General features: G+C 45.4%; 1 protein-coding gene across 2 annotated transcripts in view; it reads left to right on the top strand.

Annotated features, from left to right (window-relative positions):
• The window catches only part of ghrb (growth hormone receptor b), a 28666-nt gene extending 12494 nt beyond the window's left edge, over nucleotides 1-16172 (top strand). Inside the window, exons 2-9 of one of the 2 annotated variants that reach the window (XM_036140005.1) lie at nucleotides 2738-2879; nucleotides 6819-6942; nucleotides 7711-7889; nucleotides 9440-9618; nucleotides 9698-9842; nucleotides 9929-10019; nucleotides 10153-10222; nucleotides 15279-16171. In XM_036140005.1, coding sequence (XP_035995898.1) covers nucleotides 6854-6942; nucleotides 7711-7889; nucleotides 9440-9618; nucleotides 9698-9842; nucleotides 9929-10019; nucleotides 10153-10222; nucleotides 15279-15938 — 1413 coding nt within the window. In that variant the 5' untranslated portion in view covers nucleotides 2738-2879; nucleotides 6819-6853 and the 3' untranslated portion in view covers nucleotides 15939-16171. Of the gene's footprint in view, nucleotides 1-2737; nucleotides 2880-6818; nucleotides 6943-7710; nucleotides 7890-9439; nucleotides 9619-9697; nucleotides 9843-9928; nucleotides 10020-10152; nucleotides 10223-15278 lie in introns of both variants that reach the window. The other variant, XM_036140006.1, reaches the window with a different exon arrangement.
• The last annotated feature ends 1988 nt before the right edge of the window (nucleotides 16173-18160 follow it).

Genomic DNA, 18160 nt, shown 5'->3' with positions numbered 1-18160 from the left:
GGCTCCTTGTCATGGGAACGGGGTGCGCGGTGATGATATTCCTGTCTGGGAGGTGATCCCAGTTCTGGGAGCGTGCAGAGAAGGACGTGCTGCTCCTGTGTTTACTTTCAGCGGGGGGTGAACTCTGCCCGGGGTCCGCTGAGCAAACACACACACGCTCAGAGAGATGTTACAGGAGGGCTGGAGATGAGTGGGTCAGTCTGGTTCTTCTCACCCAGAGATAAGGTCAGAACGAGCCGCGGGGCAGGAGACCACCAGAGGACAACCAGAGGACCACCAGGACCAGGAGACCACCAGAGGACCACCAGGACCAGGAGACCACCAGAGGACCACCAGAGGACCACCAGAGGACCTCCAGAGGACCACCAGGACCAGGAGACCACCAAGAGACCTCCAGGACCAGGAGACCACCAGAGGACCTCCAGGACCAGGAGACCACCAGAGGACCACCAGGACCAGGAGACCACCAAGAGACCTCCAGGACCAGGAGACCACCAGAGGACCACCAGGACCAGGAGACCACCAAGAGACCTCCAGGACCAGGAGACCAACAGAGGACCACCAGGATCAGGAGACCACCAAGAGACCTCCAGGACCAGGAGACCACCAGAGGACCACCAGGACCAGGAGACCACCAGAGGACCACCAGGACCAGGAGACCACCAGAGGACCACCAGGACCAGGAGACCACCAAGAGACCTCCAGGACCAGGAGACCACCAGAGGACCACCAGGACCAGGAGACCACCAGAGGACCACCAGAGGACCACCAGGACCAGGAGACCACCAGAGGACCACCAGGACCAGGAGACCACCAGAGGACCACCAGAGGACCACCAGAGGACCTCCAGAGGACCACCAGGACCAGGAGACCACCAAGAGACCTCCAGGACCAGGAGACCACCAGAGGACCTCCAGGACCAGGAGACCACCAGAGGACCACCAGGACCAGGAGACCACCAAGAGACCTCCAGGACCAGGAGACCAACAGAGGACCACCAGGACCAGGAGACCATCAAGAGACCTCCAGGACCAGGAGACCACCAGAGGACCTCCAGGACCAGGAGACCACCAAGAGACCTCCAGGACCAGGAGACCAACAGAGGACCACCAGGACCAGGAGACCATCAAGAGACCTCCAGGACCAGGAGACCACCAGAGGACCTCCAGGACCAGGAGACCATCAAGAGACCTCCAGGACCAGGAGACCACCAGAGGACCTCCAGCGCCTTGCTGGAAGCGGTGGAGAGGCAGAGAAACAGCTGTGATGGAAATGTGTTGGTGAAGGTCGCTGGAAGTTCAGGGTTCCTAAGACTGTCCAGAAAATATTGGAATTTTGCTCCAAGTCTGGATAAAAGCCAAAAAACAGAGAAAATCTTTTCCAGAAAATATTCTGTTTCACATTCTTTGATAGTTCTCTAGTAATCTGATTACACGTCATCATTCATCCATCCATCCATCCAGCCAGCCATCCATCCATCCATCTGTCAATCCATCCATCCATCCATCCATCCATCCGTCCATCCATCCATCCATCCATCCATCTGTCAATCTATCCATCCATCCATCCATCCATCCGTCCATCCATCCATCCATCCATCCATCTGTCAATCTATCCATCCATCCATCTGTCAATCTATCCATCCATCTTTCCATCCATCCATCCATCCATCCTTCAATCCTTCCATCCATCCATCTGTCCATCCATCCATCCATCCATCCATCTGTCAATCCATCCATCCATCCATCCATCCATTCATCCATCAATCTATCCATCCGTACATCCATCCATCCATCCTTCAATCCTTCCATCCATCCATCTGTCCATCCATCCATCCATCCATCTGTCAATCCATCCATCCATCCATCCATCCATCCATCCGTCCGTTTGTCTGTCCATCCATCCATCCATCCATCCGTTTGTCTGTCCATCCATCCACTCATCCATCCATCCATCCGTTTGTCCGTCCATCCATCCACTCATCCATCCATCCATCCGTTTGTCCATCCATCCATCCTTCCATCCATCTGTACATCCATTTGTCTGTCCATCCGTACATCCACCCGTCCGCCCGTCTGTCCATCCATCCACTCATCCATCCATCCATCCATCCATCTGTTTGTCTGTCCATCCATCCATCCATCCGTCAATCCATCCATCCACTCATCCATCCATCCATCCATCCATCCGTCAATCCGTCCGTCCATCCATCCATCCATCCATCCATCCTTCCGTCCATCCATTCATCCATCCATCCATCCATCCATCCGTCCCTCCGTCCACATATCCATCCATCCATCCATCCATCCATCCATCCATCCATCCATCCATCCATCCATCCCATCAAAGGGAATTAAAACATTTTTGATGGAGCTGAACATTTTCACTTTGACCCATTTGCAGATAAATCCTTTTTTCTTAAATTAAGTGGAAAACCTGAAATATCTAAAATAGAATTAGAAAAGCCACAAAAACAAAGCATTTTCCTCCCAGAAGAAAGCTTTTAAATAATGGCGCCTGGACCTAATGTGAATTATTCATGGATCCCCAAATGTCCTTTTATTTAGCTCATCAAACAGCAACCGGTCCGTTACGTTGTTTTTTCAGTTCATTCAGAGATCTGCTGCAGTAATGAAGGTGATCGGGGACCATGGGCTCTGTCAGTCACACAACGCCAGATGTTTTCTGTTTTGTAAAAAATAACCGCCACCCAAATGTCCTAAAATCTGCGTTTCAGAAACTCCCTGATGTTCATGGCTGTTGTCAGGTCGTCATGCTGCTTATTGAGCCACAGACACGCTCCACATAGCTGGGTGTCAGATTTTTCCCCTAATCCTGACGAAGCTCAGCTCCACAGAGGGGGAGGAGCCCATGATCTGGTAAACAGGTTATTTTTACCCCTTAACTCTTGTTCTGTGAAGTGGGCCAGAGGTTCTGTACAGCATGCATCACCGTCGTCAGCTGGAAAAGCACAGACCACTTTCCCTCAGCCGGCCCGGACCTGTGAGACGTGATGGTGTCAGAAAGCGACGGCTGATGCCCTCCAGGACGATTCAGTCACAGTCCGACTCCAAGCTGTTTGTTTTATATAATAAAAAAAAAAAAGCTCTTTCCTTAAGATGACGTCAGCTACAATAAATAAACTTAAATCCGGCTGGAGGCTGCCATGTTTGCTTCTGCATGGCTAAAGTTAGAAATGGAGTCATCCATCCCTGCGTTGGGCTTCGCTTCCAAGAAAAACTTTCAGAAAGTCGTTTTAAGGGAGATTACCAGAAGGTCCGGTTCCTTGGAAGGGAAACCTGAAGAAAAAAGGCTGGTTTTATGTTACTGCGGCTTCAGAGAGCAACACGGTTCTCCTGAAGGCGACACGTCGTGGATTCATGCCCCTTCTTGCTGCATGGCTTCCTGCCAGATGCAGATCACAACTCTTTTTCATTACCAGCTGACAATCTTTGTCTTATTATCAATATTATTGTTTTGGCTCAGGATGGCTGTGAGTTTGTGTTTATGTCTAATTAGTAACTATGGTGAAAGCTTGATACTTTCCACGTTTTGTAATGTTACAACTTCACAAACGTCAACGCTGCACGTTTTGCTGCACGTTTATGCAGTAGTCCAGCACGACTATCAGGCGTTGCATAATTTTTATTTTTATTGTAAATACATATGCAAAAGTTTCTTTTTTTTTTTTTACCTGGCCAGCAATAAATTAAACATAAGATTATTGTAGGTTTGTCTTCACACGAGAAAAAGGTGAAAAGTTTCCTAAAGAAAAGCAGCCCCACAGCATGATGCTGCCACCGCCATGTTTCACCGCAGGGATGGGATGGCACGAAATGGACTTTAAGAGTAATCACAATATATTTGTGGGTATTTATTTCAACATCGATAGACGAAGATATAAAGTAAGAGTTTTTATGCCTATGCAGCGCTGCGTATAATTAAATAAATAAATAATAAATAAATAAATATAATTATTTTCTGAAAAGAAAACATTTTAGAATAGGCCATATTAATGCACCACTTACACTACAAGTGCAACTTTACAACCAAACATCTTAAATGCATTCAATCACATTTTAATCACCATTCTTTCCAAGTGTGTAATATCACTCCTCCACATCCTCAGCTCTCTATCCCTCTCTATCAGGAGGACAGAGCAGCTGGACAAAATAAACTTTTATATTGAATTAACTTACTAGGTTTATTGTTGCTAGTGCATACTCCAGGCTGCCTTACATGAATGCACTTCTAGTTTAGACATTACAGTCAGGCAGTCTGGTAGACAGCTCAGGGGTCCTCAGGTAGTGACACAGTGTACCGTAATGCTCCTAATATCCATTGAGCAGAGCAGCTTCCTTGCTAACCAAAGTCATATTTAAACATTTTAACAGATTTGAGTGCATTGTACCACATAAAATCAGCCAGTAAGCGCAACAGTGATCAGATATAAGGTGCACCATCATTTTTTCAGAACATTTAAGTATTTTAAGTTTTAAGGATTACCTCCTTCAACCAATGAAGGAGGTAATCACGGTGAGCTTGTTCCACAGGTTACTGTGACCAGACTGGTGACAAACTGGGAAACACATCACTTCTTGTTCATCTTCCATAACATTTGGATTTGTGGAGTGGACCTTGATGGTTGTCCTATCAGGAGGTTCTTCCCTCTCAGATGTGGATCTCTGCAGCTCCTCCAGAGTAACCCTGGGCCTCTTGACTACCTCTCTAAGTTCTCCTCTCCATTCCTCTTGGTTTAGGTGGACAGACGTGTTTGCAGTAGTCCCATGTTCTCCACAACTTCCTGACATTGTTCCTTGATCTTCGTGATGCTGGATGTTCTTTGAAGTTCTCTAACAAACCTCTGAGGCCAGAAACAGAACAAGCAGATTGATACTTAATTAAATTACACAGAGCTGGACTTGCCTGTCTGATTAGGAGACTACCAAAACTAATTGGTTGTTCTGGATTTTATTCAGGAGTCAAAACAAAAGGAGGCTAAACATAAAAGCCTGCCACACTTTTTAGATTTTTATTCGTAAAAAAACATTTAAAGACTAACCTTCTCCTCCACATGAGGCACGCTGCATTTAAAGAAGCACGCTGATGAGCGACGTCCATCCTGTCAGAGAACCTTTTAAAGCTGAAGAACCAGAAACGGTGGGAACCCAGTAGGAACGACGCTGCTGATGACCAGGTTAAAGAAAACAGTCGACTCAACAAAAAAAAAAAAAGAAGCTTTTTTATTTTTTGGATCTGCAAGTCCCTTTTCCATAGGAATCTGACTGGTGCGTTAGTTTCTATAGAATCTTGCATGTTAGTTTATGTTTCTGCAGTTAAAAATTAAAAATGTTACAAAAGATTAGTTTTGTGGGGTTTTTTTTGTTTTGTTTTGTTTTTTTATAAAAAGAAATGGATTTTGGAAGCCACTGCTCTACAGTTACACCCATGGAGTTTTCTGCTGGTTTTACTCACAAATGCTCTCCATTAAGCAACTTTAGAAAATCCCTTTTCTGCAGCAACAGTGTGAATTTTAGCGCCGGTCTGATCCCTCTCCTTCATGGGTAGATTTGGTTCTCCTTATTAGGAGGGAGTTGTTTCAGGATTCCTGGAATCACGATGAACTCACGGGAGCTCTCAGCCTGTCCCTTTTCTTTCCTGGAGAAATGATTTTCCAGATGTCTTGAACAATTAGAGGGAAGATTCATCAGAACAGAAAACTTTTCACACAGTTTCCGTCGGCTCTGGGTGATTTTATCATACGGCACCGGCCTTTTTTTTTTTTTTTTTTTTTTTTTTTTGCTGCTTTTCTGCCGATGCTGCACAAGCTCTGCACTGGTGGCAACAGGTCTGCAGCAGAACATCCTGGTTGAAACTGGACTTTCTTGGACATCCTGAACCGTTCCTCCCTGCATCCTGACGCTCCTGATAACAGTGAAAACTCGTCTTTTAGCTGCGGCGGCTGCAGTTTCCTGCGTCAGGCTGTTTTGATGCCAAACCAGGACGGCAGCATTCCTCTCCTCGGAGGCAACCATTAGTAACCAATACTAGCAGACGTTGATCTGAGGCAAACCTGCTTTCTTCTTTGAGACTTTATTAGCAGCCTGGTTCTCAGAACCAGCCTAATAAAGGGAACTCCTTAACACCTTCTGTTCTGAAGAACACTTTGTCCAAAAATGCTTTGAAAATGTGGTTTGTTACGTAACCTTCATGCAAAAAAGCAAAAATCTCTTCACAGTGAATTAATCTGCAGATTATCACTCTGCGTGTTAGTCTGCAAACATTCTGCACTTTTCTGCACAAAGGTGCAAAACTGTACGTACTGCAGGTTATGGTCCAGTCAGTGAGCAGGAGGAGACAGAGCGGGGTCATTTCTGACCGTTAGCAGGTTTTCACCGATGCGGTGTTTGTTGGGCATGAAGCCTGCAGCTGGACGCTTTCCACGGAGAGCTGCTCTGTGCACACATGCTCTCAATTTGTGCAGGCAGTAAAAAAAAACCCAACCCCGAGCCACACGGCTGTTCCTGTGCAAGCGCACTTCTGGGTATAGCGAAAACAAACAGATTATTTCACCGCAGTGGAGGCAATGAGCGCGCCTCCTCCTCCTCCTCCCCCTCCTCCTCCCGCAGCGTTCTCGTGACGAGCAGGAAAATGACTTCCAGGAAAAAGCTGATGGTCGCCCTGTGGCCAGAGGGGAATCCGGTTTCAGGTGCCATCCTGCAGCTCAGAGAGCCTCCAACGCAGCAATGAAAAGAAGAGGATATTGCTTTTAATATAATGTGCAAATAAAATTGTTTTTTTTTTTTTGCCCTCTACAGTCCGCCCCCACCTCACCGCCTGCATCTCCCCCAACATGGAGACTTTCAGCTGCAGATGGAGCGTGGGCTCCTTCCAGAACCTCTCAGAACCGAGGGATCTGCGCTTAATCTACTTCAACAGATTGTAAGGGAACACACTGTTTTAACTAATATCTGAACCTGTGTTTTCCCTCACTTAACGGTAGATCAGGAGCGCAGGAGTTGGTACAGAAAGGTGTTTAAGAGCTCAAAATGTAAAAAAAAAAAAAAATAAAGTGTGAAGTTTGGGATTTTAAACCTGTAAACGTGAGGTTTGGTTTAGCTCCGGTGATAAAATCGAGGCATATCTCATCCAACTGAAGCACGTTATCGCGTTGAGTCGACGTCTTTCAGCCGCTGACCTGGTTAGGGACACGTTATCCCTACGCTGGGCGCCGGTCCCACCAGGTTAAGAAGGCAAAGTCCACCTGAGGCTCACACGTCTGATAGCTGATAGACCCAATCAGAGGTTTTACACATGGGTTTATGTTTGGCTTTTAATGATTTATTAAACTGTAATAATTATAAAAACAACTTTAATTGGACGCAGAAGCTCTGGATTATGTGCACCAGCTCAGAAACATACAAACGTTAAGCTTAATCTGTAATTAGGTGGAGCTGAAGCTCTAAAATGGTCTCTAGTCTAAGAATTTGTTTGAGCGGAGTGATCCGACTGATCAACATCTAAAATCTTGGGAAAGTCCAAGGATCTCTGGGAAGATCTAAGAGGTTATGGTTACTTTCACGCCTCTTCAGTAAATAAATGAATCCACGTCTAAAGGGTAAATCTACCGACTGAGCCACATGGACTCTTCAGCCCTGTGGAGCAGACTGCCTCCTCTAGACTGATGGTGTGTGCCCCCCCCCCCAACAGGCGCCCCACCGCCTCGGAGGGAAACTGGAGTGAATGCCCCCACTACAGCTCAGAGAGACCCAACGAGTGCTTCTTCAACGAGAACCACACCACCGTCTGGACGTCTTACACGGTGCAGCTGCGCTCCAGAGACCAAGATGTCCTCTACGATGAGATCTCCTTCTCTGTGGCCGACATCGGTGAGTTCACCATCTCTGAAGGTCTGGAAGGTCTGGAGAGATCCGCGTCTGTTCCTGACTCCATGGCTAAGATCCTCCACCTGTTGGCAGGAGTTTAAACAAGAGAGGGGGATATTCATTCATTCATTAATTCATCCATCCATTCATTCATCCATCTATCCATCCGTTTATCTATCCGCCCATTCATTCATTCATTCATTCATTCATTCATTCATTTATCTATCCACCCATTTATTCATTCATCTAGCCATTCATTCATCCAGCCATTCATTTATCCAGTCATTCATCCACCAATTCATCCATTCATCCATCTGTCATCCATCCATCCGTTCATCTATCCACCCATTCATTCATCCATTCATTCATCCATTCATTAATTCACCCATTCATTCATTCATCCATCAATTCATCCATTCATCCAACAGTCATCCATCCATCTGTTCAACTATCCCCCCATTCATTCATCCATTCATTCATTCATTCATCCATCAATTCATCCATCAGTCATCCATCCATATGTTCATCTATCCATCCATTCATTCATTCATTCATTCGTCCATTAATTCATCCATCCAGTCATTCGTTCATTCATTTGTCCATCCATGCATTCATTGATTCATTCATCTGTCATCCATCCATTCATTCATCCATCTGTTATTCATTGATTTGTTCATTCATTCATTGATTCATTCATCCATCTGTCACCCATCCATCATTCACCCTTCCATTCATTCATTCATTCATTAATGCATCCATCCAACCATTCACCTATCCATCCATTTGTCCATGCATTCATCCTTTCATGCCTCCAAATATCCATTCATGTATATCTGTTATCTGTCATCCATTCATTCATCCATCTTTCATCCATCCATCATTCATTTGTCCATCCATCCATCATTCACCCTTCCATTAATTCATTCATTAATCCATCCATCCAGTCATTCATTCATTCATTTGTCCATCCATGCATTCATTGATTCATTCATCTGTCATCCATCCATTCATTCATCCATCTGTTATTCATTGATTTGTTCATTCATTCATTGATTCATTCATCCATCTGTCACCCATCCATCATTCACCCTTCCATTCATTCATTCATTCATTAATCCATCCATCCAACCATTCATCCATTTGTCCATGCATTCATCCTTTCATTCCTCCAAATATCCATTCATGTATATCTGTTATCTGTCATCCATTCATTCATCCATCTTTCATCCATCCATCCATCCATCCATCCATTCATTCATTCATTGATTCATTCATCCATCTGTCACCCATCCATCATTCACCCTTCCATTCATTCATTCATTCATTCATTAATCCATCCATCCAACCATTCACCCATCCATCAATTTGTCCATGCATTCATCCTTTCATTGCTCCAAATATCCATTCATGTATATCTGTCATCCATTCATTCATTCATCCATACATCCATCCATCCATCCATCCAGGACCAGCAGATTAAAACATTCTGTCATCCATTGATTGGGTCTGAACTTGTCTTCCTCGCTCTGAGTTTTGCTCTGCCCGCCCTGCAGTGCGACCCGACCCCCCGCTGGGCCTGAACTGGACCCTGATGAACCGCAGCCTGACCGGCACGCACTTTGACGCCATGCTGCGCTGGGAGCCCCCGCAGTCCGCCGACGTGGAGACGGGGTGGATGGCGCTGCAGTACCAGGTCCAGCACCGCCAGGCCGGCTCTGACCGCTGGGAGGAGGTGGGTGGCCGTGTGAGCGCTCCCCGTTCTGCTGACCATGCAGAACGTTCTGGTCCTCATGTGTTCATCTGAACCGCAGACCAGCCTGGTGAAAAGCACCCACCGCTCCCTGTTCGGCCTCCAAACCGACGTCCACCACGAGGTCCGGGTCCGTTGCAAAATGCTCGGCGGGAAGGACTTTGGAAACTTCAGCGACTCTGTGTTTGTGCAGGTCCCGTCTGCAGGTAAGAAACGCTCGCTGATAACCGTCACATCAGAATAATTCAAAATTAGCATTTTGAATTAATTTGTTTTGTTTTTCTTCCATCAGTTTCAAGATTCCCAGTTATGGCTTTGCTCATTTTCGGAGCTTTGTCTCTAGTGGCCATCCTGCTGCTAGTCATCATTTCACAGCAGGAAAAGTTAGTATGTCATAATCATAATCTGAAGATTAGTTAATCTGATATGTTGCCACATTTTCCATGAATCCAAACTGAAGGAGGAAGGAGTGTCATAACATTTATTATTACCTACGTTTTTTCTCTGCTGCTCCAGGTTGATGTTTATCCTTCTGCCTCCCGTTCCTGGACCGAAAATACAAGGAATCGACCCATATCTGCTGAAGGCGAGTTTCCACATGCTGCTCCTCACTGCCGAAAACCAAGACGTTGGGAACACGTCTTGGTTTTCGGCAAGACGTTGGGAACACGTAGTTTTATTCATTTTATCAAGTTTACGTTCTGCCTGTCACAGAAAATCCCAATAAAATACATTAAGGTTTGTTGTCTTGATGGGGAAAAAATGAGGGAATCCTTTTGAAAGGCAAGGCAAATTTATTTAATCAAGTGCTTTAAAGCATGGGGAAAATAAAAACTAGTTGGAATAAAATGTAAAAAAAAATTTAACAAAATAAAAATTTGGAAACTAAAATTAAATATTAAAATCAGTTGGACTACAAACATGAACTAATGATGTTTCTGTAAAACAGTTTAACTAGAACATTCAAAGGCAATCCTGAACAAATGTGTTTTTAATCTTGATTTAAAGAAAACTTTTACAGTTTTCTGGAAGTTTGTTCCAGATCAGTGGAGCATAGGAACTAAATGCTGCTTCTCCATGTCTGGTTCTGGTTCTGGTTCTGGTTCTGCAGAGCAGGCTGGAGCCAGAAGACCTGAGTGGTCTGGAGGGTTGATGCCCTGATAACAAGTCTGTGATGGATTTAGGTGCTAATTCAGGGATTTATAGACTAACAGAAGGATTTTAAAGTCTATTCTCTGAGATCCAGGGAGCCATGGAAGGACTTCAGAACCGGGTCCATGTTCTCTACATTCTTAGTCTTAGTGAGGACTTCAGAACCGGGTCCATGTTCTCTACGTTCTTAGTCTTAGTGGAAGGACTTCAGAACCGGGTCCATGTTCTCTACGTTCTTAGTCTTAGTGGAAGGACTTCAGAACCGGGTCCCTGTTCTCTACGTTCTTAGTCTTAGTGAGGACTTCAGAACCGGGTCCATGTTCTCTACGTTCTTAGTCTTAGTGAGGACTTCAGAACCGGGTCCATGTTCTCTACGTTCTTAGTCTTAGTGGAAGGACTTCAGAACCGGGTCCATGTTCTCTATGTTCTTAGTCTTAGTGAGGACTTCAGAACCGGGTCCATGTTCTCTACGTTCTTAGTCTTAGTGGAAGGACTTCAGAACCGGGTCCATGTTCTCTACGTTCTTAGTCTTAGTGGAAGGACTTCAGAACCGGGTCCATGTTCTCTACGTTCTTAGTCTTAGTGAGGACTTCAGAACCGGGTCCATGTTCTCTACGTTCTTAGTCTTAGTGAGGACTTCAGAACCGGGTCCATGTTCTCTACGTTCTTAGTCTTAGTGGAAGGACTTCAGAACCGGGTCCATGTTCTCTACGTTCTTAGTCTTAGTGAGGACTTCAGAACCGGGTCCATGTTCTCTACGTTCTTAGTCTTAGTGGAAGGACTTCAGAACCGGCTCCATGTTCTCTACGTTCTTAGTCTTAGTGAGGACTTCAGAACCGGGTCCATGTTCTCTACGTTCTTAGTCTTAGTGAGGACTTCAGAACCGGGTCCATGTTCTCTACGTTCTTAGTCTTAGTGGAAGGACTTCAGAACCAGGTCCATGTTCTCTACGTTCTTAGTCTTAGTGAGGACTTCAGAACCGGGTCCATGTTCTCTACGTTCTTAGTCTTAGTGGAAGGACTTCAGAACCGGGTCCATGTTCTCTACGTTCTTAGTCTTAGTGAGGACTTCAGAACCGGGTCCATGTTCTCTATGTTCTTAGTCTTAGTGGAAGGACTTCAGAACCGGGTCCATGTTCTCTACGTTCTTAGTCTTAGTGAGGACTTCAGAACCGGGTCCATGTTCTCTACGTTCTTAGTCTTAGTGAGGACTTCAGAACCGGGTCCATGTTCTCTACATTCTTAGTCTTAGTGGAAGGACTTCAGAACCGGGTCCATGTTCTCTACGTTCTTAGTCTTAGTGGAAGGACTTCAGAACCGGGTCGATGTTCTCTACGTTCTTAGTCTTAGTGGAAGGACTTCAGAACCGGGTCCATGTTCTCTACGTTCTTAGTCTTAGTGGAAGGACTTCAGAACCGGGTCCATGTTCTCTACGTTCTTAGTCTTAGTGAGGACTTCAGAACCGGGTCCATGTTCTCTACGTTCTTAGTCTTAGTGGAAGGACTTCAGAACCGGGTCCATGTTCTCTACGTTCTTAGTCTTAGTCGAAGGACTTCAGAACCGGGTCCATGTTCTCTACGTTCTTAGTCTTAGTGAGGACTTCAGAACCGGGTCCATGTTCTCTACGTTCTTAGTCTTAGTGGAAGGACTTCAGAACCGGGTCCATGTTCTCTACGTTCTTAGTCTTAGTGGAAGGACTTCAGAACCGGGTCGATGTTCTCTACGTTCTTAGTCTTAGTGGAAGGACTTCAGAACCGGGTCGATGTTCTCTACGTTCTTAGTCTTAGTGGAAGGACTTCAGAACCGGGTCCATGTTCTCTACGTTCTTAGTCTCAGTGGAAGGACTTCAGAACCGGGTCCATGTTCTCTACGTTCTTAGTCTTAGTGGAAGGACTTCAGAACCGGGTCCATGTTCTCTACGTTCTTAGTCTTAGTGGAAGGACTTCAGAACCGGGTCCATGTTCTCTACGTTCTTAGTCTTAGTGAGGACTTCAGAACCGGGTCTATGTTCTCTACGTTCTTAGTCTTAGTGGAAGGACTTCAGAACTGGGTCCATGTTCTCTACGTTCTTAGTCTCAGTGGAAGGACTTCAGAACCGGGTCCATGTTCTCTACGTTCTTAGTCTTAGTGGAAGGACTTCAGAACCGGGTCCATGTTCTCTACGTTCTTAGTCTTAGTGGAAGGACTTCAGAACCGGGTCCATGTTCTCTACGTTCTTAGTCTTAGTGAGGACTCCAGAACCGGGTCCATGTTCTCTACATTCTTAGTCTTAGTGAGGACTTCAGAACCAGGTCCATGTTCTCTACGTTCTTAGTCTTAGTGGAAGGACTTCAGAACCGGGTCCATGTTCTCTACGTTCTTAGTCTTAGTGGAAGGACTTCAGAACCGGGTCGATGTTCTCTACGTTCTTAGTCTTAGTGGAAGGACTTCAGAACCGGGTCCATGTTCTCTACGTTCTTAGTCTTAGTGGAAGGACCTCAGAACCGGGTCCAGGTTCTCTACGTTCTTAGTCTTAGTGGAAGGACTTCAGAACCGGGTCCATGTTCTCTACGTTCTTAGTCTTAGTGGAAGGACTTCAGAACCGGGTCCATGTTCTCTACGTTCTTAGTCTTAGTGGAAGGACTTCAGAACCGGGTCCATGTTCTCTACGTTCTTAGTCTTAGTGAGGACTCCAGAACCGGGTCCATGTTCTCTACATTCTTAGTCTTAGTGAGGACTTCAGAACCAGGTCCATGTTCTCTACGTTCTTAGTCTTAGTGGAAGGACTTCAGAACCGGGTCCATGTTCTCTACGTTCTTAGTCTTAGTGGAAGGACTTCAGAACCGGGTCGATGTTCTCTACGTTCTTAGTCTTAGTGGAAGGACTTCAGAACCGGGTCCATGTTCTCTACGTTCTTAGTCTTAGTGGAAGGACCTCAGAACCGGGTCCAGGTTCTCTACGTTCTTAGTCTTAGTGGAAGGACTTCAGAACCGGGTCCATGTTCTCTACGTTCTTAGTCTTAGTGGAAGGACCTCAGAACCGGGTCCATGTTCTCTACGTTCTTAGTCTTAGTGAGGACTTCAGAACCGGGTCCATGTTCTCTACATTCTTAGTCTTAGTGGAAGGACTTCAGAACCGGGTCCATGTTCTCTACGTTCTTAGTCTTAGTGGAAGGACTTCAGAACCGGGTCCATGTTCTCTACGTTCTTAGTCTTAGTGAGGACTTCAGAACCGGGTCCATGTTCTCTACATTCTTAGTCTTAGTGGAAGGACTTCAGAACCGGATCCATGTTCTCTACGTTCTTAGTCTTAGTGAGGACGCGGGCTGCAGGTTCTGGATCAGCTGCAGCGTTCTGATCCACTTTTTAGGCAGACCTGTGAAAACAACGCTGCAGTGATCAGTTCTACTAAAGATAAACATGGATTAGTTTCTCCAGATCCTGCTGAGACATCAGCCTTTTAATCCTGGAAATGTTCTCCAGGTTCTAGAAGGTCCACTTTGTAATTGTCTTTAGATGGAGGTTCAGGTCTGAGTCCATCACTACTCCCAGATTTCAGGCCTGATCAGTGGTTCCTAGCTGAAGCTGTGAGCTAACTTCTGATCTCTCCTCTATTGGTCAAAAAATTATTACTTCAGTTTTGTTTTTTATTCAATTGAAGAAAATTTTGGCACATCCAGGCATTGATTTCCTTTAAGTCAGAGCTAGAACTGGTTCATAGTCCCTGGTGACATGGTGATGTAGAGCTGTGTGTCGTCTGCATAGTGATGGTCCTTTTTCCCATAATTCCTTGGTGTCTGACGTAAAAAGTCATTGATCACCTGTAGACGGTACAGTTGAAGCTGCCTTTCTGCTAGAACCGGTACCGGTACCCAGTGTGCGAAATACCTGTCAATGTTTGGGGGGGTCCTCATCTCCCGATTGTTGCGCAATACCGATCTAAATTTTCTCAATATGCAGTAGGCCTATAACATTATAATGTCAAAACCAAAGTCAGCTTTAATGTCAATTCTTCACATTCACCAGACATACAAGGACTCGAGAGGATGTTTCTCATTCACCAACAGTGAAACAGATAAAGTGCACAGGCACAACAGATAAGATCAGTCCCTAATACTAAAATTGAAACATTTTTAGTATTAATTGTTGTCAACGTTACGTCTTTTTTCTGTTTCGCGCCGCACACATGGCTAATTTGCATACGCAAACAGGATTGGCTGGCTCCACTTGGCAAAAAACAGAACATATCTGTGAAAAAAAAATTGAATTGAATACTGGACATGTTGAGCTTAAAAACATTTTAGTGACCATTAGTGACAAAAAATATTTGATTTTAAATTTTTTTGACACAATTTAGGACCCCCTTTAAATTTTGCTTTTGAGGCTTTCAGGGGGTCTCATGGGGTAATCGGGGGGGGTCGAGCCTCCCCGTACCCCCCCATATTTCGCACTCTGCCGGTACCGTTTTGGTTCTGCCGTGGGTCTCTGAGCCGTGTTTCCCTTTGTGTTTCAGAAGGGGAAGCTCCGGGAGCTGACCACGATCCTGGGCGGCCCCGCCGACCTGAGGCCGGAGCTCTACAGCAACGACCCCTGGGTGGAGTTCATCGACCTGGACATGGAGGAGCCTGGAGACAAACTGATGGACGTGGACACGGACCGCCTCCTGGACCGCTCCCTGTCCTCTCACTGCTCTCCGCTCGGCTTCAGAGACGACGACTCGGGCCGCTCCAGCTGCTGCGAGCCGGACCTCCTCAGCGAGTCCAGCGGGTCGCCCTTCCACCCTCTCGTCCCCGGTCAGGAAGCGCCGGGCGGCGAGGCGGCGTACACGCAGGTCGGCGAGGTCCGGTCCTCTGGTAAGGTGCTGCTGTCACCTGAGCAGCTCTCAGACAGCGGCGAGGAGAAGGAGAGCAAACAGGACGACCCGGCGGCGCTGAAGGCGGATCAGAGAGCCCGCCCCTCTGAGCTCAACGCCGCAAAGCTGAACCTGCAGGTAGATCCTAACCCTAACTCGCCTTCGGCTCCTGTCTACACCGTGGTGGAAGGCGTCGACAGGCAGAACAGCCTCCTACTGACGCCGACCCCCACACCGGGCCCCAACCCGAGCCCCCCGAAGATGACAGCGGCGCCGGACGGCTACCTGACCCCGGACCTGCTGGGAAGCGTGACGCCGTAAATCAGCTTAGGATTGAGTTACCTGTGACTTTTTCATCTTAAAGGGAGTACAGTTCCTGGAGGTGGACTGCTGGAGGGGGGGGGGGGGGATTTCAGCTTTTCCTAGAATAGCTTCAGGGTGTGGGGGTCACTTCTCCTCAGACTGTCAGCAGGTCGTCTCTGAGGACAGAGACCTGGGCGTTTCCCCCGGCAATCGAACACTTTAAACACTTTAAACCACACTGCAAAAAGAGAACTAAAAATAAGTAGAATTATCTTGAAATGAATGTATTTGCCCTTGATTTGAGCAGGTAAATAAGATTATCTGCCAATGGAATGAGTATTTTTTACCCCTAAAATAAGATAATTAGATATACACCACTTGAAATAAGATGATGGAGATGAATTGTCCCTATTTTAAGTGCAAAAATCTTATTCCATTGGCAAATCATCTTATTTACATGCTCAAATCAAGGAAAAATACTCTCATTTCAAGAAGATTTTTCTTATTTTTAGTTCTATTTTTGCAGTGCAGCACAGCACAAAAAAGAGCTGCATGTACGCCGCAAAAAGGGAACTGAAAGTAAGTCAAACTTTCTTGAAATGACTGTATTTTTCCTTAATTTAAGCAGGTAAATAAGACTAATTTGCCAATGGAGTGAGTATTTTTACCCCTAAAATAAGAAAATTAGATATCCTGCACTTGAAATAAGATGATAGAGATTAAATGTTCCTGTTTTAAGTGCAAAAATATTATTACATTGGCAAATAGTCTTATTTACTTGCTTAAATCAAGGAAAAATACATTAATTTCAAGAAAGTTTTACTTACTTTTAGGTCCATTTTTGCAGTGTATCAGTTTCACCTTCACGCTTCAGTAAAAGGCGAACCACGTCTGCACCGGAGAACACCGAGAACCCCCCGGATCTGAGGACCGGGAACTCGACTTAACCGGGAACAAAAAAACTACTTTTTTTTTTTTTTTCATAACAAGTAAATCAAAGTTGTAATGAGAACTGGCTTTTCTAAGGAGCTGAATGCAAACACCGCTGCAGCTGTCTGCGGGTAAAGCCTCCCCGGTGTGGAGAACAGCTGAATCAAGACTCTTACGGACGTATTCTGCTGGGAATAAAGTCTGTGCACCCTTTTTCAGTTCCAGGGTTCTACTTATCAGGGCATAATAAACCTAATATGGTCTTTACAAACGTATAAAATGGATTCAAACGGGAAAAAAAAGGCAGACAGAAGTGCTGTGTTTTAAACAATGGGGCGATATGGCTCACCGCCCAGGGCAGCATGAACTGGGGGCGTCCTAAACAAGTTTTTCTTTTACTTATATATCCATGTTCTGTCAGAGGGGGATGGATACCCTGTGTTGGGAACAGGTTATTTAAATGGAGTTAGCTGTAGTTGAGGGGGAGTTGTTCATTTTGAGCTTCAGAAAACCAGCTAAAATCTCTTTATTTCTCACCTCTGTACGTGACACACAAGATGAAGGTCAAACATCTGCATTTTTTTAAGGTATGCTTCTTATGTGTAACATAATAAAACATTTTTTCATGCATTTAGTCATCGCCTCACACACGGTTATTGAACAAAGACGAAGCTGCATAACAGCGATTTTCTGTCTGACTTTTCTCTGTTTTACATCGTTGTGGAGAGATTTTAGTCCACTCTTGTTTCCAACGTGGCTTCAGCCACCGCAAAAAGGGAACTGAAAGTAAGTCAAACTTTCTTGAAATTACTGTATTTTTCCTTGATTTAAGCAGGTAAATAAGACTATTAGCCAATGGAGTGAGTATTTTTACCCCTAAAATAAGATAATTAGATATCCTGCACTTGAAATAAGATGATAGAGATGAAATATTCACATTTTAAGTGCTAAAATCTTATTCCATTGGCAAATAGGCTTATTTACCTGCTTAAATCAAGGAAAAATACATTAATTTCAAGAAAGTTTTCTTACTTTTAGTTCCATTTTTGCAGTGAGCTCCCTGAGGTTTGCAGATGTTTGTTCCTGGACGGCCTGTTTATCAGCTTTATGCCTGGACTTTGACCGGGCCACTGCAACACCGTCATCCCTTTCTTTCTTTCAGCAACTCTGTTGCAGGTTTTCTGTGTTTGAGATCAGTGTCCAGTTCATAGCCCAGTTTGGACTCATCTTCATCTGTCAGCCAGGCTCACGTTTGATTCGAGGGTACGTTGAGTCTGGTCCTGTGGCTACAGAAAAACCCTAAATCATCA

The sequence above is a fragment of the Fundulus heteroclitus genome, chromosome 8 (genome assembly GCF_011125445.2).
Source record: "Fundulus heteroclitus isolate FHET01 chromosome 8, MU-UCD_Fhet_4.1, whole genome shotgun sequence".
Classification (NCBI taxonomy): Eukaryota; Metazoa; Chordata; class Actinopteri; order Cyprinodontiformes; family Fundulidae; genus Fundulus; species Fundulus heteroclitus.
The sequence above is the reverse complement of the archived record's forward strand: the minus strand, read 5'-3'. Positions and strand labels throughout refer to the sequence as shown.